The 24,537-nt window shown below is 37.1% G+C and overlaps 1 protein-coding gene across 3 annotated transcripts; it reads right to left on the minus strand.

The window, feature by feature from the left end:
• Positions 1-1,087: 1,087 nt before the first annotated feature.
• LOC145772614 (sodium- and chloride-dependent taurine transporter-like) lies at positions 1,088-22,407 on the minus strand. 3 transcript variants are annotated; one of them, XM_082584477.1, is made up of 15 exons: positions 22,330-22,407; positions 13,703-13,783; positions 12,320-12,462; positions 11,853-11,984; positions 10,932-11,178; positions 10,510-10,642; positions 10,085-10,219; positions 7,823-7,926; positions 6,922-7,015; positions 6,373-6,516; positions 5,960-6,097; positions 4,650-4,856; positions 3,509-3,682; positions 3,252-3,324; positions 1,088-3,074 (listed from the first exon to the last, which is right to left on the minus strand). In XM_082584477.1, exons 2-15 carry the CDS (start codon positions 13,735-13,737, stop codon positions 2,995-2,997), a joined length of 1,839 nt encoding a protein of 612 aa, XP_082440603.1. In that variant the 5' UTR covers positions 13,738-13,783; positions 22,330-22,407; the 3' UTR covers positions 1,088-2,994. The 3 variants fall into 3 exon arrangements, with proteins under 3 accessions (XP_082440603.1, XP_082440604.1, XP_082440602.1); XM_082584478.1 differs by lacking the exon at positions 22,330-22,407 and adding an exon at positions 15,059-15,074; XM_082584476.1 differs by lacking the exon at positions 22,330-22,407 and having other exon boundaries at positions 13,703-16,563.
• Between the last annotated feature and the right edge of the window lie 2,130 nt (positions 22,408-24,537).

The raw sequence follows: 24,537 nt of genomic DNA on the forward strand, positions 1-24,537 counted from the left end.
TCTGTCCGGCTGCCAGTCCCTCCTGCCATAGTTGAACCCGGAGGTGGTTATTGAGAAAGCTCTATTAAAAGGACACTAGACTGATTTGAATGTTGCAACCGTGAAGGGTAAAAAGTGCCACATTAGTTTAGAAGAGAAGAGTGTTGCACATCAGGCCTTCGATAAATTTCCAGAATTTAACTACGTAAAACTTGACCATTCCACTATTTAATGCCATGAAAAAACTTTCCTGTTACTTCTGCATGTCACCAGCTTGAAATTGGCAGCCAAAGAGCAGCAGTTCAAACTTAGCTTGGAAAGCTTCTTACGGCTGAGACGGTTATATGTTAAATACTTGTCTGCAGATCATGTTACTGATGTTACCGAGTTTGATATTTCTTATTTTAATTTAGTAATTGTATTTTTAGATATGTTTCAGTGTAGTAAGGGCCCAAATTTGAGATGTTTTAGGCCCTTATTATACTAAAATATCTTCTTAATGGACAAGTACACGCAGTGAACTTTAGCAACTCAAAAAAACACTTTACTGAAACGCAAAAGTCTATGATTTGTGGCCCCCTGAGATGGTGGGCCCGGGCCGGACCCCCTTGAAACGGCACTGCATACAACCAATTTATCTGGTCCAGATCTTTACCAGACTTGGACAAGATAAAGTGGTTATCTCGATTATGGCCTATCAATTATAATTTGCAGAGAAATGGCTAATCTTCAATTGGCTACGACACGATAATGTTGTTAAACTTATTTATACTATCCTTTACGGAAAAGGCACCCCAGAAATATTTGTATTTTTTTTGTATTTTCTTGTAGAAAGCATTCAAGCTTGTAGAAAGCATAGAAAGCATTCAAGTAGAAAGCATCACTGCAAAACTACACTGTGAACTATCTCTTCAAACTTTTTTTGCCTTGTGTCGCAGACGAGATTATCAACACGTAAAACGTGGGACCTTGATAACTTTCAAAATTACTGGGATCATGCAATTTCCTTCATTTTAGGGGCGTTCAATTAGATTACTAAACAAAACAATGGTCAACAGCCCATACAAAGCTTTTATCAATAACCAGTCCCCTGTGCTGGTACACTCATAAAAAGATTGTTGATTTATTTTACATAACGTGTTATGTAGCGAAACACAGTGAACGATCGTACAACAGTGTTTTGCCACTAGAACGTTGTATTCAGTGAATCAAGAAAGAGTTATAAGGTTGACGAATGTGAAGGTAAATGCAAGGCCGCCAAGGCTGCCGAACGAGACTGATTGCTAAAACTAGAGCCGATTGTACAGTAAAGGGAGGATATGAAAGTTCGCATCCAAAACGTGAAAGTATGTTGAACCTAATGGTTAAAACTAAAACACAAACATTGATAATACGATGCTGTACAGCATGATGGTAAATGTAAATAGATACAACACTTTTATACGTTGTTTTTTTTTAAAGAAACAAGCTAACTGAGTCAAAATGCACTAAATAGAAGTTCAAAAATCTTTAAATTGTGCAGGGCCGGATTTAGCTGATGGGGGGCCCGGGGCACTTTTAGATCGGGGGCAGCCGTGCAAAAACCATCTCTACGTTTGCAGTAGCATCAGTCCAGTACTGCACAGCATTTTTCAGAAACTTTAAAGGCCAAAAGGAAAAAAAATAACACAAAATCACATTTTTTCCACATAGGGGGTCTTTCAAAAGTCGGGGGGCCCGGGGCAACTGCCCCCTCTACCCCTCCCCCTAAATCCGGGCCTGAAATTGTGTAGTTGGTTTCTCAAGTTGGCATACGCACTGCCACAAAAACCCATAAGACACAAAGTCAATGCATCACCTTACAGCTCCCTCGCGGCAATAGTAGGCTAAACATCTCTAAAAGCAACGATGAAACTACTGTATTTAGATTACAGAAAAAATCAAAATCTTTTAGAATTCTACAAAGGGACTGATCATTTTTCACTTCGCGTGCAGAATCGTTTCTTCATCCTACAAAATATGTTGTAACATTTCGCTGGTTGAGTATGAAAACATTGGTGGTATTCAAGACAATTGACCAATGGATAATGACGACAAAATAATCAAGTTAAATCACGTTATCGAAATTACAACGAAACTACACAAACAAATAAATTCCAAAGTATAATTCATTGTGTTCTTTGTTTCTAACGTTTCTTCAAATGCATTTTGGTTGATTGGTTGGTTTTGAATTAAGCCTATATCCTCAGACTGATAGGTTATTCCTGGTAGTTTCGCATGCTTGTAGAGGCTCTTGGCTCAGGGTCGGTTATCGAGATTGGCAGAGTGAAGTTTTCCGATTGTTGAAGTCTTGTTGCCAGAGAATTATTCCATTCACTAGGTGCCGCTGAACGGAGAGCAGTTCAGAAATGCGTTGTTCAAGCGCACACCCCGAGAGTCGAACCAGTGCCGCGTGACCTTGAGCCGGGCGTGTAACCACTGAGCTAAAAGGGGCGGACATTTTATTTTTTTGACGAGGGCACAGCACTGCGCCAAATACGTTTGTTTTGTTTAGGAAGTTTCCTTGTAGTTTTTTAATGCTATATCACCCAATTATTATACTTATTCCCTTAGGTCGAATATTTAGTGCAAGCCAATATAACAAAATTGAACGCAACTACAGTTAATGAGAGCAGTACCGGATTAAAAATAGGGTTTTGAACCCCATCGCACAGTATTTTTTGAAAAATAAGAAATCTTGTTTCATGAAACAGAATGGAAATTTAAAAATACTTCACATGAAAAGATGATCTCAGCAAAGCACAATTTCATGATATTTTTCATCAAAGAGTGACAAAACATTTCATAAAATTGGCAGGTCTATGTCGATATTATAATCAATATCTTCTTCAATGAAAGTATGAATACTTCCTGCGGTGTAACACCAAAGAATAAGTCCCACAATTGTATGTCATATGAAGAAAAGTAGCAAAACATGAAATTACGTGACAAAATGTAGAAGTAAAAAATCTACTGTTCTGGTCATTAGTGGAGATGTCATGCATTGTCAGGGAAAACGTCTTGATAAAGTGGAGCCATTTCGAATTGTGCATCATCTAACGCAAAATCAGATACAGCTGAAACAAAGGGAAGTTGAATGTTAAAATTCTCGCTAGCTGTTAGAGCAGAACAAAGTAGCAAATGTTTGTTAACAGCCGAGTGCAGGAAGAATTAATAGCAAAACGCGAGTTTATCGCTGTCAATTATTGCTATACTCGGCTGTCAAGAAGGACGAACGCCGCCCATAAACTCACCATTAATCGATTGCTTATCGTCAGTGCCTTCGCTTTTGTTTTCCAATTCTGACGTAATTGCAGCTTGCAGTCTCTGCAATAACCAAAACAAAAATGTGAATGTGCCACAGTCGTGCTTGTTAACCACTCTTTCCGTAGTCGCAGAAATCGAACTAATTCATCTACAATTAGACTGATACAGACAGTGTATCAGAACATGAGCAATAGGCCTACAGTAACTTTGCTTGACCACAATAAACAACATAACTTCTTCGTACTTCGGTGAAAGTTCCTTTTGAGATAAAAATCAGCCTATAGATGGCGTAGGCAGGTATCCAAATCATGGACGACATGGCTAGCATCCAAGCTATTCCAACAGCCCAGGGTGGGTAAACGTAGGTCTTGTTGTACGTCAGGGGCTTGTAATGTATCAGGCTTATTATTAAAAGAGCCTAAAAATATAAAACATAAATCGAAAAACCTTGGAAGAATTAGTGTTTTTATTTGTATTACTATTATTTTGCGACAATTAACTTAGGTTTGCAATACACACTTCCCAACTTGCTAAAATCCTAAAAAATCAAGCGAGTTAGTATGTGCCACAAGATAAACCGAAACCAGGACATTAAAGATGTCCAAGATTTCATCGTCTTTAAATCTAAACCTATACGTGGTGGTTGAAGAGTTGAATTGAGTGACCGGAAAAATAACAACAATCATTCTTCATCTCCGCTCCATTGCTGCACCGCCTTCAGGAGGTGTGTGTCCTTGCGTTGCCAGGCTACAGCGGTGCAACGCGCGTCAATGGCGTCGAATCGCGGCATATCGGCTCGATTTACAAGCTACTCCGATTACTCTTTGACAGACACATTATTAGAAATCTTATAAAAAAATTCCATCACAGGAAATATCTAATTTGAAGTTTTCCACCAGTTTCCCCTCACTATCGCAAGCGAAAACTTTGCAGGCTGAACAATCAGTTCTTGACAACTCCTCTCCAATATCTATGTATACGACCTGCAACTTGCCGCATCTGACAATTGTGTACATGCCGAAGACCTGGCCATTTCGTACGTTACTGCAAACTGGTGACGTTTAGGGAAAACAATTGAACTGAGACATAATGACCTTATCAGAGTACAGAGATAGATAATAAATTCATGACCGTATCCTTAAGTCACGGCAATGCTTGGTAATGGTGTTGCCACAATGGAAGATGCAACCCTGACCTGGGTTTCTACCACCTACCCTGAACTGTGAAACATCTGTCAAGAAGAAGCAACCTAAGCTAGACTTTAATGAAAATGTTATTTATTTGTTCTCTATAAAATAGAAAAAAAAAGATCAATGCATTTGAGCTTTTGACTTAGGTCTATAAGCAAATGCTAAACAATTTCATAGTCACAAAAGGCCACTTACCATAGTGGCGACTGGTGTTATGACGACCCAGCACCATTTAAACCAGTTGATTCTAGGTTGAAAACCAATCATATCCACAACGATGGACCAGTATTTGTTGATACCAAAAAACCATCCTATGGCAATGCACTCGCAGAAGCTGATAAACAGTAAACTCCAACCAGCTGCAGCGTAATTATCGAATATATTCAGCACGTACACGCCACCCTGTGACAGGAAAATAACAAACACATCTGCAAAAGATTCTTTCGTGGGTTCTGGTAATGTCACGGTCGGTAAAACCTGATTTCAACGATTCTTTTTTAAAAAATTGAAAGAAATTTTCTGAGTTAAAGTCCAGGATTAGAAAAAAAATCAAATATTGAATTTTTGCGCGTTTAAAAATAACAAAGCATTGGTAGAAGGTTTGCATATTTGAACCATAGACAAGCAACACAAAGTAACGTGAGCGGGTTTAACATAAAGTATTACACATAATGCATCCTTCCAACCGCTACATATGGTGCAGAAACTTGGAACCTTACAAAGAAATTAACACTTAAACTAAGAACTATGCAAACAGCACATGAACGAATCATGATGGGTTTAACATGGCAAGATAAAAATACTGCGGAATGGATCAGCAATCAAACGAAATTACGAGATATATTAAGCACAATCAAGAAACTAAAATGGTCCTGGGCAGGTCATATAGCAAGATATCAGGACAATGGATGGGCTAAAAAATTAACAACATGGACACCACGAGAAACCAAAAGAAAGATGGAGGGACGACATTGACAAACAATGCAATACAACCAACTGGTACCAACTAGCACATAATCGTGTAAATTGGCATGAAAAGGGGAAGGCTGACACTCTGCAATGGGCTCTCACAGGCTGAAAATGATGATGATGATGATTACACATAAAACAAAATACATAACATAATAACTCAAACATTTTCGACATATTGCAGAATTAATTCCTGGTGAGTACACACGTACGACTGTACGTGTCGCAAACGTTTGAGTTATTATGATATATATTTTGTTTTATGTGTAATACTTTATGTTAAACCCGCTAAGGTTACTTTGTTTTGCTTGTCTATGGTTCATAAAGAACAGTTAACTACCACTACGTTCTTATTGGCAAACATTAGTTGTTTTTTCTAATTTCGCAAGGATCAAAATTATCATGTCTCCACATAAAATGACACATACCACGTCACATCATGTAGAAAACTAACGAATTTTTAACGCTCCATATTTTAAGATGTTTCGCGCAAAACTAATGTAGAAACAGTAGCCTAATGCTTCCAAAGCACTTACATTTGTGACCATGCTAATTCCAACCAGAAATTGTACCAAACATAAGCCGGCTAAAAATATCTCTCGCCTCCATGGCTTTCTGAACCAATCTGGTCGAAGGTCAATGAATGCTGACATCATTGACTCCAAACCGACAAACTGTAAAGACGTCAAAAATTTAAACTCATATAAGTAGCCTGTCACTTAGAGTAGGTTACTAGATGAATGTTAAATTTAAAAATGCTTGTACACTAAAATCAAACTACCGAAGAAACAGTGTGCCTAAATTTGTTAACCTCAAAACAAGTCGTGTGATTTTACTCTGAACTGCAATTCAATATAGAATGCTTGCAATAGCCCACGAGTTCATTTCCTCTTTCTGCGGTCGAGATTAACAAACGTTTTATTTTAGTCTTGAATTTTTCAATACCAACCTCACTGTCAAGACCCAAAAGGAACAGCATGAAGAAAAAAAGGCAGCCCCATAGCTGGGGCATGGGCAGAAGAGTCAGTGCTTTTGGATAGGCGATGAATGCCAACCCTGGCCCGGACTCCGCTACGACTTTAATGTCAATTTGCTGCAACAAAAAAAACATACCATAAACGTTTGAAAAAATTCAATTTCGGTTATTTCCACAAGGTTAGGTCGATTGCTTCAATTAGTAATTTAGTGTTGTAGTTAAGATTGTTCTATGTTGTGATTTTGCAAGGAAAACTGCAGCATATATTTCTCAGTTTTTGAGAGCGTGCAACCTAACTCCTTTTCTTATATTTTAAATGCGCCACGGATAATACAATTGTTTTATGAAATAAATTAGATTGATTTGATAAAGCGAGCAAGAGAATGTTTTTCTGAATAAACAAAAAATTGCATGTTTTTGTTTTTTTGAGGGGCTGCAGCCATGTGACCAATTGCCTCCTGTGTCTGCTAGTCAATAACTTATATATTATATTTTTCACAACTAGCAGTGTATGTAAAATACCTGTTCTTTAGCCATGAAGCCAAGCACAGAAAAAATAGCCAACCCAGACACGAAACTGACACCACTATTCAGTATGGCCAGGATGATACAGTCTCTGAAAAAAAAAAGAAATCGATTACACTTTTCTAGTTTTAGGGTTTTTCGGACGGAATCTTTTCATCGAAATGAAAGTAGCCTATAGCTTATTCAACGAAACAAAGTTATTTTTTGACACCTTTATTCATGAACAAAACGTAATAAAAACAAAAAAAAATTTTCTAAATTAAAACGAAATTTGTTTGTTGCCATCTGAATGGTAAACCTGATTACAATTGGTGGTTTAAATCTTAAAAGAACATGGCATCGCCACAAAATTTTGGGTTTTACAGCACTTGCTGAGTTCTAAGGTTCGCTGGTGTTTCGTGTTCCTGTTTCGAGCTCACAACGCAATTAAACAAAGGCAAGTAAAGGAGTTAGGCGTCCAAAGAAACTATTTTCAAGCTTCGACATACTTTTGTTTCAAACCTTTCTATAGCTAGTAGAACTAGTGTTAGTGTATCACCATCTAACGATAGGTTGACATTTGACAAGCCGTAGCCGTACATTGAACCTCCATCTTGTGGTACGTTTCCATGCCATTACCAATCAGTTTTTTCATTATATACCTTCAGGTTAAAGAATGAAAATTTGTAGTTTATTCGATCAGTTATTCAAAGCATACATGGCCAAGTTCAGCTTCTGCCCGACTGGACGTAAGACTTGAGTTTGCGTTTATGTCATGGGAAAATGAGAAAAAAGTCCGCAAATTAGAAAGTTTTCATTGTTTGAGCCTTAAAGAATGAAAAACTTTAGAAAACGTTTCCAACGTGGCTTTATATAATCTCAGATACTTTGATGAAATATCTATCGCAAGCAAGCTTACCTATAACTATTGTACTTGTAGCTGTTATAACTTCCCATGGTGATAAGCATTCCTTTGCACAAGGCATATGAAAAGAAGACCTGAGTGGCAGCGTCCAACCAGACCTTGAAAGAAACCTGATCTTAAACATAATACCTCAACTCGTCCTGCATCCAACAAATGACGAAAATAAACATTCAAACATGCAATCACCCAACACACTATTTATATAAACCATGTAAGGGAATTTGGAATAATTGTTTGACAACGTTAGTTAGGCTAACAACATATTAGAAATATAATCGCTGTGTTATTCAGATGCCTGGCAACATTTTTACCACATGTGAGCAAAGAATATATGCTCTTGTCCATGACATTGTCAAAGAGAACAAGGACGGAAGATAAATAGTCTACGATCGTGACATTGTATAAAAATGGTAAGACGTGATGTAACTAACAAGTTTTCTATAAGTATCAACTTTGCAACGAAATGGTTGTGCATTGTGAATCCACTCTTCAGTCAAAGTGGTGGTGAACTTATCTGCCTTTTTAAGTCCCTCATGCGAGTAAAAACAACGTTTAACTTTAAACTGACGTGATTTGCGTGTGGTCTTAACGTGATTTTGCTACCTGATTTTTCTTTGTTCTACACAGGCTTACGCCCAGTAGTCGAAGATTTAGATCGTTGACGTCGCTATGAAAGCATCTGGATTGAAACCCAAACGCTAAGCTTCATCTCGCACTGCAAACAGAATTGCTATATTGGAGGTTTGGAACCCAAATTTTAGAAATTGAGCGTTTTTTAATGCGTTTGGCAGGCTACTTTGACTTTGGCATATTGACATACTTTTGGCGTTTGTTTAACATTTTTTCAGCATTGTAAATACAGTAGTTTAAAAAACTCTGTTTCATCAATGCGCAGTAGCCTAATTACAAAACATCAGATTTAAAAAGGTAACTTTTCCCCAATCTTGATGATGCTTTTCATAATATTAAGTTTTGGGGTAATCTTGTCAACAGAATGATTACTATTTACTACCACAGCCGAACGTGTTGCAAACGTGCCATATTTCAATCTAAAAATGTGTTAAAAAGAAACGTCAAATTTCTAAAATGCACGGAAAGGCGAGGAAGTTAATTTTCGTTGAGCGCTTGCCAAAAGCACAGCTGCATGCTCCCGAGCGATGTCGAATCGGCGTCCTTTCGAACGTCTCGCTAAGAATCTCACAACTCTACAGTACTATGCAGTATGCAGGAGACACAAGTTACCTGGGTAAGAACCTAGCTAACCAATCGAGAAATTGTTCGGCTGGAAGTTATTGTAACTTCAGTTTTTTGCAGATCGTTGAGTTTTTCGTGAATGCTACATGACCGGCAACACAATCAAAGTATTTCAACGCTTTTCAAACGTATTTCAATTACGCAATATCTGACGTAACAAGAAATCTCACGTTACAAGCTCTTGTTGCCTAAAAACCGACATTTGATTGTTTCCGGAATGTTTAGACTTTGGAGTTTCATTTAGCCCACGTTTATGTTTCTCACTGTTTCTCAACAATGTACTATGCTTTTGTTGCGTTCCAGAATATTATGTTTCCATAGCGACAAATAAATCATTTCTTGCTAAAATGTTTTGAAAACTTCCGCCTTGGTTCATTCATTGTTGGTACCCCAGGCGTGCAAGGTAACTTTGAGAATCAGAATTATTATGCTTTGACCCCGTACATTACAGTTTGTGCACTGTGGGAAAAAAATTGCTCTTTGATCTTAAGTATTGTCATAATAAAAGAAAGCAACCTGAGCCATAGAATTGGACAATGGACAATCACTCTTAATAAATCAGTTGTTTTATGAAGTAAATTAAATTAATTAAGTTGAGAGAACAACGGGAAAAAATCTTTTTTGCTAAATAAAAAAACTATATTTTTGTTCGCTGTGTTTGGAGGTGCGCGTGACCGCATGCCTCCAGAATCTACTGGTCCAGTGATTCTCAAAGTGAGCAATATCGCCCCTTAGTGGCAAAATAGATACAACGGAGAGCGAAAACTTAGGAGAGAGTGATAGCGCATTCTTGAAAGGTCAACATGATCGCGAAACTTTTGTTTATTTGCTGGCTGTAAAAGGCTATAAATAAAGTGGTTCAATTATACTGTAATAAGAAATCGCCCTTTTAAGTTTTCGTCGAAGTTTGTGTCTCTGCATTTCTTAGGATATTAGACACTTAGCAACACATGATCAGCTACGACTTCATTGTTATGCAATGCCAAGTATATGATTTCTCACCTGTATGTCTTTGAGCCGTTCTGTATCAGGCCTTAAATAGAAAACCAATCCCTCCATGGCACCGTCTAGCGTTAGTCCACGGACAAGTAGAACAAGTAACATAACCAAAGGAAATGTAGCTGTGAAGTAGACTACCTAAAAATATTAAATGAAATACTTAATTCTTCTTGTTTTATTGCATACAGAGCTGTTTAGTGTTAAGCTAAAAGGACGAAATTACTGAAATAATCATTGGTAAAGCTGCTATTTTGAGCTGATTCTCAACGGTTGTTAGGTGTGATTGCGATAAACCTAAACCTTTGGTTTTACCAACATCCAAGAGTTATTTTAATTATTTTTACACTTTGCTACATAGGCCTAGTTTGCTGCTACAAACAATTTCTTCAATAACTGTCATGATGAAATATTAAGTAAGCTACCGGTACCTTGCTTGTCCATCCAATGCCCCTCCACACACAGAAATAAAGTACGATCCACGTCAGAAGAAGACACAATAAAAGCTCCCATTGTATGGATCCCACTTCTCCTACTCCGGAAGATTTTCCCAAAACTCCTCTCCTAAAAACATTTTTCCAAATTTATAGAGACCGTGCGAAAAATGTTGACACCAACAAACAGGACCAATTGCGAAGCTATTGATTGGTTAAAGGTTCTGTTAAGGTTAAAGTCAAGAACAACTAAAAAAAAACAGTAAAGGTTAAGAACCACTGGGGCTAACCAAATAGATGTTTGAAAATACCATCTTGTTTATCATTATAACTTATTTAGAATTATCTGCTAGATTTAACATTACATTAGACTCGTCTGAGTTAAGATCACTCTTCTAAATTTTTTGGGAATAACTCACTCCCAGAACTCTCTCACAGAGGACGACTTGTCGCTCAAGTTAAAGTTGGTGAGATTGACCGTTATGTTTCCAATCGATGCGTTGTTTCCATATACAAAGCAGTTGTCGGAATTCCATTCATTGTCACAAGAAACCCAGGGAAGAACTTCAGCCATTGACGCAAAAAAGTATCGAAGAGCCCAAGCCAGAATGACGGCATAATAGACGTTCAAGTGAAAGTTTATCACGTTTACTGCCAAACTCAAGCCTGAAAATGAAGAATGACAGATTATATGAAGAAAATCAGACGCTAGTTTAAATTACACTCACAGCTTTTGTTTATAAGTTTAACTCACTACAGTGTATGTAAGTATTGCAATGTAGGCCTAATTAGCTTATAAAAACGAAATTTTGTTTTAAAATATTTTTGTCCGTTTAGACTTTATAGAGCACTCGTAAGGCTGAACAATAAATGATCTCGAAATCGTTGTAGAACATGTCGAAATCCCGTACTTAGAATCATAGCTTTCTGCGTTCTAAAATTTGCATAGCTTTCTTTTTCGTTTCGAATTCATCGCGCAGCGAAATTCCTTAAATTTTAGCACAAAACCAAGCACAGAAAAAGAAACTAGCAAAAAAATAAAACAATATTCTTTAGGACACCCATAGCAAGTCCGAGTTCACTTAAGGTGAAAGAGAAAACTAATACCATTGTTGTGCAACAAAAAATATTTTTGATTGAAATTTAGTTCTCACGATTTAACTCGAACGAACGGTTGACCCGATAAATCGACGAGGGGCAATTAAGTGGGTTGCACTATAACAATCGATGTTTTGTCCCACTACGAAGACGCAGAAGTAAATACTCTCCATATGCAACACTCAAAATTTATGTTGTTTGAAGCAATTCCAAAGTAGTAAAATATTAAAAAAGAAGCTCACCTTTCATGACAGGAACTGCTTTGAACGCAAGTGCGCTTCCGAGATTTGTGTATTGACCGAGAGTAACCTCCAGAAGGAAGACAGGCAGAGAGCCAATTGCCACAAAGAGAACATATGGAATAAGGAAGGCACCTAAAATGCATTAAAGTCTTTTTGGAGATAACATAAACAATTACTTCGAAATTCATTTTTTTTTTTGTTATTGGCGTGTTTATTGTATGGAATAACACAATAAATAACTTACATATCATGAGATGAACAGATGTCGGTTCAATGTAGGCTACATAGTGATTAATTATAAACTCCATTTCAAAAACTAGTATAATTTGATAATTTTTATAAAATTATAAAAAAAATTTCCAAAGAATAAATTGGAAAGATAAGAGTTGACACTATCGTGGTGTAGTGTTGGTAACATATCTGTTTGTACTTCACGCCATCACAATATATGTAACATGGCGTCTCACCTCCACCGTTCTTGTAGCAGAGGTAAGGAAATCTCCACACGTTGCCCAATCCAACGAAGCCTCCTGCGATGGAAAAAGCAAAATCTATCTTATTCTTCCATTTGTCGCGCACAATTTCTTCTGAGCTTCCGGATTCGGAATCGCTGAACACAGAATCAAGTATTATTTGGTGAATGCGTTGTAATCATGGGTCATGGTTGTAATCAATCAGGAGTATCTATCCCATGCCAACCAATACAGATATACTCGTGCCACTGAGTCTCTGAGCCGGTAAACAATAAAACAAATGGTTTGTTTTAAATCTTCAATGTCAGCTTTACAATGTCTAATACACTGCAAGTCAGCGTGTTTTAATCGGTGCGCCATGGAAGGTTGCCAGGTGCGCTGCAGCGAAGCGGAAACGTGATTCTAAGCATCAGTATCATTTTTTTAGCTTTTTACCTCATATCTATCTGAACCAGAATATTCAGATCTAACAAACATCGAATGTAAAAATAGATCCGATTGAAAATGAGTTGATAAAGAATTGAGAGTGTGTTCATCAATCACATACAAAAACCATAGATTGTGCTGTGTGTTTTCATAATTTGAATTTATAACAATACTAATATAAATGCTTTATTTTCATAATTTTTTTGCTTATTTCATTGAGCATGCAGTACTTACGATAATGCGATTATGAGGCCTATATTGTAAAAACTTCTAAGCAATTTAAGAACAATACCAGTGTACTCAAAAAGATTCTCGCTTGCTTTGCTGGCTTGGTGTGCCACATTTTCAAAGTGTTAGTCTACAAGTGTGCCTTGAGGTAAAAAGGTTAAAAGACATGCTGTAGGCTGAGGAAGAAAGATTGCCCTTTTTCAAACGTAAAACTGTTGTTGAAATTTGAAACATATTCGAAGAGACTTTCTCCGTGTGAAAAACACGGAACACGATGTTTTTAATGAAATCATCAATGACGTCATTCAATGCTTAGTTTCAGTGCGTGGAAGCCCGAAGTCTGGTTGCCTACAACAGTGATCACACATGATTTCAAGCAAAATTGACAAAGCATTAACTTGGAAGCAATACTTCAAAGAACTGAAGAATCAAATGCTTGGAACGGGACGAATAACAACGAAAAGTGAAAACTTTGGGAGAATGTCTTGGTTTGCTCTTCTAATCCGTCAACATATCAGTTATATTTTACATTGGCTCAACGTCTGCAAACATTAAAGCTATGTAAAAAGGAATAGCGAAGATCGTGCACACTGAACGTTTGGAGCTGTTTTTGCAGGCCCTTTGTTAAGCTGCGTATCGTGTGGAATAGAATAAATAACTTTTTTAATCAAATCCAACAACTGGATAAACACAAGACAAGTGACCTTTGACCTCGACCCTTACCTTGGTGCTGGAGCGATTTTTTTCTCGTTTGTCATTGTAATGGAAATGCCTTGCACGGATTTAGGAAAAAGAAGTTGCGGCCTAAAAATTATAAGCGAACTTGAAATGAAGAGTAAAGTCTGTTAACAGAAACAAAACACGGCGTGCAACAAAGACACATTTACGTGACAATTTATGATAGTGATGAAATCGCAAACAGAAATTGATTACTTCCAACAGGCTGTCATTCCCGTCCGTCACTGCGTCACTGGCTTTTGAGTTGAAATAAATTTTAAAAATATCCTCTCTGCAATCACAACCGTGTTTTGCGTCAGTCATACGTTTCATTGCGTTGAATTGACGTAAAAATCATGATTGTTTTTGAAAATTCCCAAATATGCTGAGGCTATTTTGAACGTTGCAAGGATGCTACAAGGTTTCTTCTTAAATAATTTTCCACAAAGCTTTGTCTGGGGTTCAAAGACTATTATATAAAACGACCCTGATAATTTACTCATGATTGTTTATTGCGTTATCAAATGACTAATGTTGGCTTAAATCTTCTCATCTTTTCTCCCAGCAAACAATAAGTTCCAAATAGTGTCGAACTGGACCAGATTCCCAGGACTTGTCAGCGGGAACTGCCTCTCTCCACGAGAACACTACACTGAAGTTTGAATAAATAACTGTTTACGATATGTTTTCGTCACAATTTGCTGGAGTTATAAATGCTCATAGATATTATACTATTTAAAATACCGCGTTTACTAGTAATAAGTGAAAGTTGGGTGTTTTATAAATTGCTTGAACGAAGCGATTATAAATCATTTTCTAACATAAATCACATGTTTTATCACAAGTGAGAATGTCCAAACTTTTAACTGGTCATAATGCCACACAGACTTATCGAGTATTACCCGAACTGAAACAGTGACGCAGTTGATAGAATGGAATGACAATAACAATAACATTCGTGAATACTGCGCTCAGAGCTCCGGCAGAGAAAAAAAAAAGTCAATGCTTGGAAGGGAAAAGCGTCGTGCACATTTTCGGTTGGGTGCTCCTTGATGGTCCAACCGTGATTGCTGTAATTTGAAGGCAAAAGCGATGTACGGTGGACAAGTTTTTAGAGCCATAGGTCATTCGATCCGGCGAATCATCTCAACAAGACACTTTCAGCTTTTGTTTCTTGGAACCAATATCCATCATCGGGCATTCATACAACTTCAGGTCCTCTCAAAAACATTGAACTTTAATTTGATCGAGTTAACAACACCGGAGCCACCAACCCAGTATTCACATACAACATTGCAACATTATTGTATTAGTTTTAAGTTAATCTTACGTACTGCGTCCACCGACGCTTCCGCAACTTACTAGAGACCTTATTACGTCAAATCCTGTAAAATGGTCATCACAGCCATCCTATCCCGGATGGAGCTCATTAGCCTGTCTAAGAGCCCGGATGTCACCGATGGCATCTTCTCCCTCATTTTAAGTGGATTGTCTCTATAAGGTTGCTTCCACCAATACTGTTGTCCGGGTAAATTGAGGAACTGCAGATAGAAAGAGCACTACCATATAATTAGACGGACAGCGAGCAAGTTATCCGCGTTTACGCCGTTCACAGTAGCTGATGAAAAGTTGGGATGATGATGTTCTCGAAACCGAAAACACATCAAGATAGATAAGGAGGTGAATGCAGCTTAAACAAAGACAACAAGTCACTGTCGCAAGCGGTAGTGCTCAGTCCGTCGCCGTTCGCACCAATCACACGCGGATACTGATATTGACGGGGGGTTCTCGAGGGGGCCAAGTAGACAATTTCTTGCTTTCATAAAATCAGGTTTATGATACATGATGCGGATGGCTCTATCAAAAGTCTTCATTTCTATGCTGTGATTCAAACAGTGTTATACGATCATACGCATGAAGTGAAAAAGCATAAAGGTAAGTACTTTCAATGAAGAAAATACCATGAGATTGTGGTGTATGAGGCTGTCACGTGAAATAGCATGGTACATTCTTCATAAATTGTGAGTAGCAAAACGTATAACTGATATTTTTATATATTTCAACCAAGTTCAACATAACAATGCTTACTCTTGCGGCAAATTACAGTGACGTAACCACAATCACGTTTGCAGTTGACTAATTTTGGATTCTCTAACATTGGATCAATGTGAATTCTACTACAGATCGTTTCTTAGTGACAGATAGCTTCTTTACTCAACAGATAACTCAACAGAAATAGTCGACAATAGTCGAATACTAAGTTTGTTTTTAATCCCAGATGCTTAAGTAAAGTCCAGGTTTGGAAAAAAAATGAAAAGAGGTTTTAGCAAATTCTGATTCAAGCAATGGCCGTTTATAATGTGAAGCATGGTAGTAGATAAAAGGCTGGACAGGGTCCACTTTGGTGTAGGATTGCCATATTTGACCTTACACCAACGTGGCATCATAGTGTTTGCTTCGAAATTTAATCAACTTATCAGTTTCAAAAAATTTTTTCACAAAACAAGACGTAAACTCAGAAAATGAAGTCCAACATTCGGACATCAGAAGAAGCAAGAATGCTTGGATCGAAAGAACATGATGTTGATTGCAACAACTAAGAACATTATGCTGTCAAGTTCTGTGACCGGTGTAACGGTCCAGGAGTTACTGCGGTCCAAAAGTTACCGTGCTGCTGCAGCGTGGCACTGTAGAAATGACGTCAGACCACAAATAACCAGAGCTGCCTGGCGCTTCTGAAAGCGATACAAAAAAAAAAATTTTACAACAACTTTAATTGAGTAGTTACTCTCAAACTATAATGCATACCTTTTCATTTATGATTAATTAATGCCTAAAATTGTCAATGTAACTTTTTGAGCAGTAGAAATTTCAATTATTTTCATAAAAAAAAATAGTTAATTATATTTGGCAACTCTGGTAACTCTTGGACTGCGGTCACTCCTGGACCGTTACACCGGGCCTGTCCGATCACTGCATGTCCTGCCAATGGTCTCACCAACCCGGACAAGAATGTATAACTATCAGAATCAAGCTTTTGCAGACCGAAGATATTGGTTTCTTCGCAGAAATTCACCAAAAACAAAATATATTATTCTACCAGTGACGTTGCATTTCAAACTCAGAATTGTGCACAACGTCATCATTTTTATTCGTAGTTGCACTTACATTGATCCAACATTGTATAAACGATGATTTTTTATCGGAGGTGTCAGCATCACCACAAAACGAGAGAGATGGCTCAGCAAAGGCAGACAAAAATAAATCCAATAAAGTATTTATGCGAATTACTACAAAATTTGCAAATAATTTTTTTTAAATTTTCTATTGAAATTGTTTCTGCTTTGGGATCTCAGAATGCCAAAGTTTTATCCTCCTCAGATCGAAACCATGCTTTGCCATCTTGGTTACGTCACTGGACGTTCTAAAAGGTTTTACCAACATGATTTACAACTTTAAAAAAATAAATAAAATAAAAGCTACCATGACAACAAGAGAGCATATTTTTCAAGTTTGTTCACACTGTGAAAGTATCACAATGACAGCGTACGAAAGCGTCTGCATCGAGTTGCGGTTTAATGATTAAAATTATAGACCTAATCTCGTTCTGTTGTTTAACGTCGAAGAAGGCTTAAATGGAGTTTCAATCTAACATCATCTGAGAAGACATTCCTCATTTCCGTTTATTGATTTCTGTTGCTTAAGCGCTCCGAGTTGGTTAGCAAGTGTGGACATTGCAACAAGTTCAAGCTCAGATATGTCAAAGAGCGCAGGGCCTCCCCTGTCCTCACAGCGCCCATAGGCTTACACTCTAAAAACGCAGCCGAAAATTGTGTCATAAAAGCTCTCATGGCGTAATCGCCGTCAATACGCACCGCGACTATAATAACACCCACGCTGCAACCGGTCCAGATTTAGCCAGGGTCAGACAGCACAGAGCTACGTATGATTCGCTAATGAAAACATTTTCGAGTGTTCTGTGAGTCTTGCTGAGGACAGAGCTGTGCTAATTTCTACCTACGCCTGCTTAATATAACCGATTTCTCTTTTGCATGTTTTTAAGGACCTTCTGACGATCACCCAAAGGGTGAAACAGGCTGTAAAGGTTACTTTGATAATATTGATTCAATTTATTTCAATTTCAAGCTCTTCAAATTTCAAGACCACCATGTTGTTACATTCAATTTACTTCAATTTATTCTTAGTCAGAAAAGGTTTGCGTTTTCTTGTCAACTTTGCTATTATTGAATTTCTTTTTTAAGTCAACCTATTAACGCAACTGGCTCCCAGGAGACCCTTCTGACAAGAGACGTGAAAAGTTTTTGGTGATTGGACAGTTCGTCAATAAAATAGATTGAATTATTGATTACCTAAAATAATTCTAATATAATTATGCAGGAACCTTTTCGGGTCTTTCATTAAAAGCTTCCTTAATATCGACAGCAAAACTTGTCTCCAAAAAGAAAAGAAAAAAGTTAAAATGCAACAAAACTTTCAAATACTATTTTGCGATCAAACCTTTCCAAAAATTAATTATTTTCATTATGCTTTACTGGCGCACACCAGAGAGATAAACTTTTAGACACCTTAAACTTAGAGTAACCTTAGACTTAGACTAAGTTTGCATAGCATGACCCATCATGAATTGTTGAATGAGATAATTTAATTTAGGTAGTGAAATGATTTTCTGCTTCATTTACATTGCAAACAATCCTTGTGTATTTTGTTGATTTAGCCAATTAGGTTTTGTTTGTCGCCACCGAGAAAATGTTATTATCGCCAGTATCATAAATTTCCTCCATGATCACAGTTATACTTCACATTAACTGAAGTCAACGCTTTAATCGTACATATGTTTTTCAAATATAGTTATTACTATCTGAACCCTTGACAGCCTGTTTCAACTAAAAGGAGGATCATCAGAACGTCCTTATTTAAATAGAATCAAATAATTTAAAAATAATAATTAAAATAATAATAATTCAAAAAATCTTTCAAATATAAATGTACAATAGGAAGGCTGCGCTGCTAGTGTTTTTACTTTCTTGGTGGTATTCTACTCTAAGCGGTCATATCTGGGTTGCCCTTTCAGATGCAATACGGTCAACTGCTTTAGCCTAATGCTATTCAGCTGCAGAATATGCCTGCCCAGTTTGGGAACGATCAGCATATGCCCAAGAAATGCCCCATATGCTTTGGTTGAATATAGCACATGCCCCATATTGAAGAAGCGTGACCAGAAGCATATCAGAAGAAGCGTGACCAGCAGAAAAGAAAGATCTTGTCATGACATGGATTTGAGTCTTTTGAGACACCCGCTACATGTCTAAACCCCAGCACGCAGGCGATTGAAGTCAAGAAAAAGTTTCCTTGCTTGGGTTGTCCCACTGGGACAAGATGAGGTTGCCGCCAATGTGCTGGTCCAACTGTGGCAGGAGGAGCTGGCAGCCGGGTTGACACCGGCCAATATGGAACTTTCTTCCACAGAAGGCTTTCTTCCCGGAGAGCACGAACCCTGGAAGTATTGGCGATGCCTCAACCGCTTGAGAACTGGTATTGGAAAATGTAAGACGTTGATGCGACACTGGAGATATTCTTTGGGAAGCACAAATTGTAAATGAGGACAGGCGCAAACGATGCAACATCTCGCATTAACTATCCTAAAAACAATATGCTCTGCACAGGATTTGTTCGAGTTCAATGATGAGCAAGAGCTTGCGTGATGCTCTGGGCTACGGTCGTGTGACGGTGTGACACACGATGAAAAAGAAGAGGCGGCCGCATTGTTAAATTTTGTCAGAATATTTTAAAATTGCATTATCTTTTTTTTTGTATTGATTTTTTGCAAAACTAATCAAAATATCGATAAACATTCCATAAGAAATAATTTAATTTGATACAAGTACAATAATCTTGCAAAATTTTTTCCTAAAATTAATGAAAGAGCAAAAACTTGCTATCTCTGCTGTAAGGTTGCTCACCGAAAATCATTCTTTTCCCCAAACAACATTAATAAAATATTTTTTGCTCGTTTTTTCAGTGCAGTCACGTTGATTACCAGGGTTGTAATGAATAGCTGGTATCTTTTAAAAGAACGTGGCTAGATCTATAAAACCAGTGTTGCCAGATGAGAAATTCTCCTCGAATTTGAGAAAACTTCAAAGCTGTTTAGGAAAAAACTTATAACTTAGCAACATCTGTAACGGATCAAAGCTTTTCTCAAAACTTTCAAAAGTGTTACTTTCAACAACTAATCAAATAAAATTTTGATTAAAAGTTTGGGTGTTCATCGGGATTGTTATTTTTTCCAGCATTAGTTTTGTTGCAACTATTGCATTGCAAAAATAGAAAAAAAAATCAAATTCTTGTTACAGCAACTCACTGCCTGGGAGCATGTAAATAGTAGTCAACTTATTCTTAAAACAATAAGAAAATTCCACAAAAATTTCCGGCTATTTTTACACAATAAACCCATTTCTGACCATAAACCCGTTTTTTACCAAAACCTTCATAAAAACCCGGGCGGGCTGAGTTTTATTAAAAAACGGGTTTTTTACAACCCTGGTTAAAACACTTCTTAAATTTCTGAAGGTAATTTTCCACGTCTGAATTTGCGTTTCCCAAAAATAAGTTAAGCTGAAAGCAATAAAGATCATCATCTCACAAAATCAGTCATTTCAAAGCGAGTTAAAACATTACGATAACCAACTGGGAGGCGAAAGTGCGATATCCACAGATGAAATAGGCTGACGTGTCAACGTTATTATAGCGTTTAGTTTCGTTGTTACAATTTAAAAAGAAAACAAATCAACAATGATCAGATTAGAGGCCTGGCTTCTGTCATTACGAATGAACGTGATTTCAGTATCCAGTAGATAACAGACTTGTTGATGACAAGTTGCTTGTCTATCTTCAGGGTTGCTAGATATCGAGTTAGTTTCTTTCTATATCTGTGGTTCTCAACCTTTTTGCAGACACCTTTTGATGTCCATGAAGCGGCTGCGGTCCCACAACAAAATTTGTACATAAAATTTTAGTATATCGCGTCTCTTAACAGAAACAAATGTTACATCAGTAGGCTATCAAATCGACGCACTTGGAAGAATTTGCTGAACACTTAACACAGTTGTGACGACCGATGACATTGACAAAGTTATGAGCTATACGATGGCACACACGGACAAAAATCAGTAATCTATATGCTGCTTTAATGCTTTCTTTATACATCTTATCGAAACTTAATAAAGTTTTTGTGACTTTGGAAGTTGGGACGCTGAACCTTTGTGCGACGTCCTTTGAAATTTCAAAAGACGCCGGATGGCATCGAGGCGCATTCGTAAACTTTCACGGACCCCCTGAAAACGCTTCGTGAAGGGTGGACCCATAGGGGTCCGAGGACCTCCGGTTGAAAACCGCTGTTTTAGATGAAGGACTAAACAGATAAACACATTGCGAAGATAATCCATTGCGCTAACTGACAATATAAAAACTTTTTTGAAAAGATAAAAATTGCAAATACTTTTGTGTTCATAACACATTTAATGTTTTACAAATTGCGATTTCTTTGGAAGAGGAAAAGAGGTAACTGCTCTCGCACGCCTTCAGTAAAATTTGATTTATATGATGTCAATTATACATCTCACAAGGTTATAACTTCCCAATATCTGCCGGATTACACTTTGCGACAAACAGTTTTTGGCTCAAGCCTACATTCAATTCTCTATTATTTATTAAGCTTTTAATTTTATGCGTGTGAACAAAGTTTGGACAAAATTACGCTCAGTCAATTGCATCCACAAAATAGCAACTCGAAAAAGTCCTCTTTGATTGCAAGGATGTATATTTAGTGTAGATCTTGTTGTCATGAAAATTTTAAAGATAAACATAGATTACAGTACATCTATTTATCATCTTCATACAATGTTTTTACTGTGTAACAATGGAAAAAAAAATTATCATAAAAACCTTCAGCCATTACAAAACGAACAACTCCGCATTTTGAAAAATAAAAATATTTTAAGAATCAAAAGTAGGTTAACCCAGTGTTTCCCAACACAGTTCCGTGCTTTGCAAACAGAAATTACTTTTTTTCACATCGCACTGCCCGCGAAAAATGAACAGTTTATATTAATCTCATTCCGAGGTACGTAGTTTAACTATTCTGCAAGTCATCCAATTAAACGAAATATTAAACGAAGTATTTTCGCAAATGTGTAGTCGTTAGCCTACTCATAAAAAAGGAGTGTGATTAACTAAACAAATCATTAGAGCTAACTTCTTAAAATTACTAAATTTCCTAGATTGGATTTTTCACAAACATTTGAAGAACATATCATCTAAATTACAGTAGAGCTAACTTCTTGAAATTACTAAATTTCCTAAATTGGATTTTTCACAAACATTTGAAGAACATATCATCCAGTGAAACTAAAACATGAAAATTTAGAATCCGTTTTACACCCACAAGTTTTCTCTTGAAAAAATTTCTTTCTAGAATCCAACATTCTTTACTATGTAACCCCCTGTTGAAACCCACTGGGTTAACCCATGCATCCACGGCGAATCTACTTGATGTCACTGTCACGAATGAATGCGGAATTGGTCAAACAACTTACAAAGAAGAAATTACTTACTTGAGTAAAACTTCACTTGAACTGAAAATAACAAAACCAGTAGGACAATTTGCTAAGCTGTAAAATGATCACTTTAACTCACTGCATAAACAAAACAAAAATAAACAATGAATTAAGGCTGAAAATGAGTTAAACATGAAGCTTTGTCCATTCCGTTTGGGGGAAAAGAATTAAAACATTTGCTGGTAAAATTGGACAGTTTAAGAAAAGTAAATTTGATGTGGATGTTTTTCCTATTTACAAAACATTTAAAATTAGTTTGTATTTTCAACTGAAGTCCCAGACGCTTTCGTCTCTCTGCTCAAATGTCGTATACAGTTTTACATGTCCGTGTGATTCGGCATTGACGTACATCGGCATGTCCAGCAGACATTTGACCACGAGAGTACGGGAGCATCTGAACTTTAGGGACTTGAAGAAAAGTGCCATCAAAGACCATACCATAGATTGTTCTTTTTGCACAGAATATTCTCTACAGATCGAAAAATTCTCTACTGATCGAAAATTCTCTACTGATTCATTTAAAATTTTACTCAAAAGCAAATCCCAATTTGACACCAAAATTCAAGAAGCGCATTTATGCAAAGGCTACAACGCAAATTTGAACAAACAATTATTTACGGGTGGCGAGTCCATTCTCCTCAACATTTACTAGCTGTATCACGTAGGCCTACCCCGTGGTGCAAATTCTTTTGTAGTTACGTGGTTGCCTTTTCCTAATGTAATTTGTTTTTCCGTCTGCGTCTGTTTTCCTCATTATTGCTTTTAATCGCTGCGCATTTCTTCATGCTTATAGTCAGTTAGGTAGTTTCAAGAAGTTGAAATTTATTGCATTTTTATAAATATTTTCAGATTCCTGATGAGATCTCATGTTCTGTCATACGTTCAGCATTATTATACATCCTTGAATTACGTTGTAGCTGATGTTTCTCTAGAGAGCTAACTTGTCGTTTCTTGTAGTGTTTTCAACTTTTCTGATTACTCAAGTTCCTCTCTTCACCAATTGTGAAAGAACAGCATCAGGCTTCTGACTCGATATCGTTGGCCCTTTCTATTTTGTTCAAAGACTAAACTTGCAAATTGAAATCTATCACATTGGTTCAACGACTTCAGACATTGAATCAACCAAAGTGATTTTGTTGGTTGGGTGACGCAGAATGTGATGTCTGGCCTCCATTCCAAATACAATCTTTTTGTTTGATTGAAATACGTTTCTAAACGTCACACCGACGTAACAAAGACAAACCTTTTAAACAAAAACGTGAGAGACCGGCAAAAAATTTTAAAACAAAACCTTCAAACGCGTTCGGTTGTTTATCAATGTTAGAAAGAATTTTACCAAACAAACGACACAACAGCGCAGAAAATTAAGCACAAAGCCCTACACTGTGAACGCGCGTCCTCTTTGAGCATTGCTTCAGGAAAGCTATCGCTTTTATCGTGAGGAAAAAAGATTAAACGTCACATTCGCAACCACTTCCCGTGTGGTTTCGTTCAAATAGGCTGTATTTATTTCCACATTGGTTCAGGTTTGTTGGGCGTTGAGAGGCAGTGGAAGCATGATATGAAGTGAAAACTCATGAAAGCACATTCCAAGGTTTTCAATAAAAAAATGACATTCATAAAATATCCGAAAAAGAGGAAAAACCCAACACACTAAATCAAATGCAAGATATTTACAAGACAATGGATCACTTCCCAGAATGGAAAATCCGCCATTTTTACATTGATTCAACGTCTGCAGACGTTGAATCAATGTTAAAACGACGAATTTTGCTGTCTGGGTTGTGTTCAGCTAACTTTTAAACAACTGTGCCATTTTCACTGCTTTGAAATGAATTGAATACAAATGAATTCCTTCAATTGTACATGCTTACTTAACTCAGGATTTGGATTTGAAAATTAAAATTTCCCATGTACTACTCCTGTTATAATGTGAGTTGGGTGCTTGATTAAGATTTTTCAAAACTGCACACTTTCGGAAACTGTTTCTCCTCACAATCACAATGGCACATGAACAAAAATGAAAATAAGTTAACGTCCTAATTGAAACGTAATCGTTCATTTACTGACAATTTAAAAGGAAATAATTTGTGTGAGTAGCACGCTTGTAGTCTATATAGGCTACTACTGCTACTGTAGGCATTTCGAGCTGTAATAAATCAATTTGTGATAATGATGATGTCGGCAAAACTTGTGATAGCCTAC

The sequence above is a fragment of the Aplidium turbinatum genome, chromosome 6 (assembly GCF_918807975.1).
Source record: "Aplidium turbinatum chromosome 6, kaAplTurb1.1, whole genome shotgun sequence".
NCBI classification, from domain to species: domain Eukaryota; kingdom Metazoa; phylum Chordata; class Ascidiacea; order Aplousobranchia; family Polyclinidae; genus Aplidium; species Aplidium turbinatum.

Excerpts from the sequence above, each read along its gene's own strand:
- LOC145772614 (XM_082584477.1), bottom strand. The coding sequence starts at position 13,737 with ATGACAAACGAGAAAAAAATCGCTCCAGCACCAAG. Across the intron at positions 11,179-11,852 it reads AGCAGTTCCTGTCATGAAAG|GCTTGAGTTTGGCAGTAAAC; the intron begins GTGAGCTTCTTT and ends CTTCATTTTCAG. Across the intron at positions 6,517-6,921 it reads GCTTCATGGCTAAAGAACAG|CAAATTGACATTAAAGTCGT; the intron begins GTATTTTACATA and ends TTTTTGTTGCAG.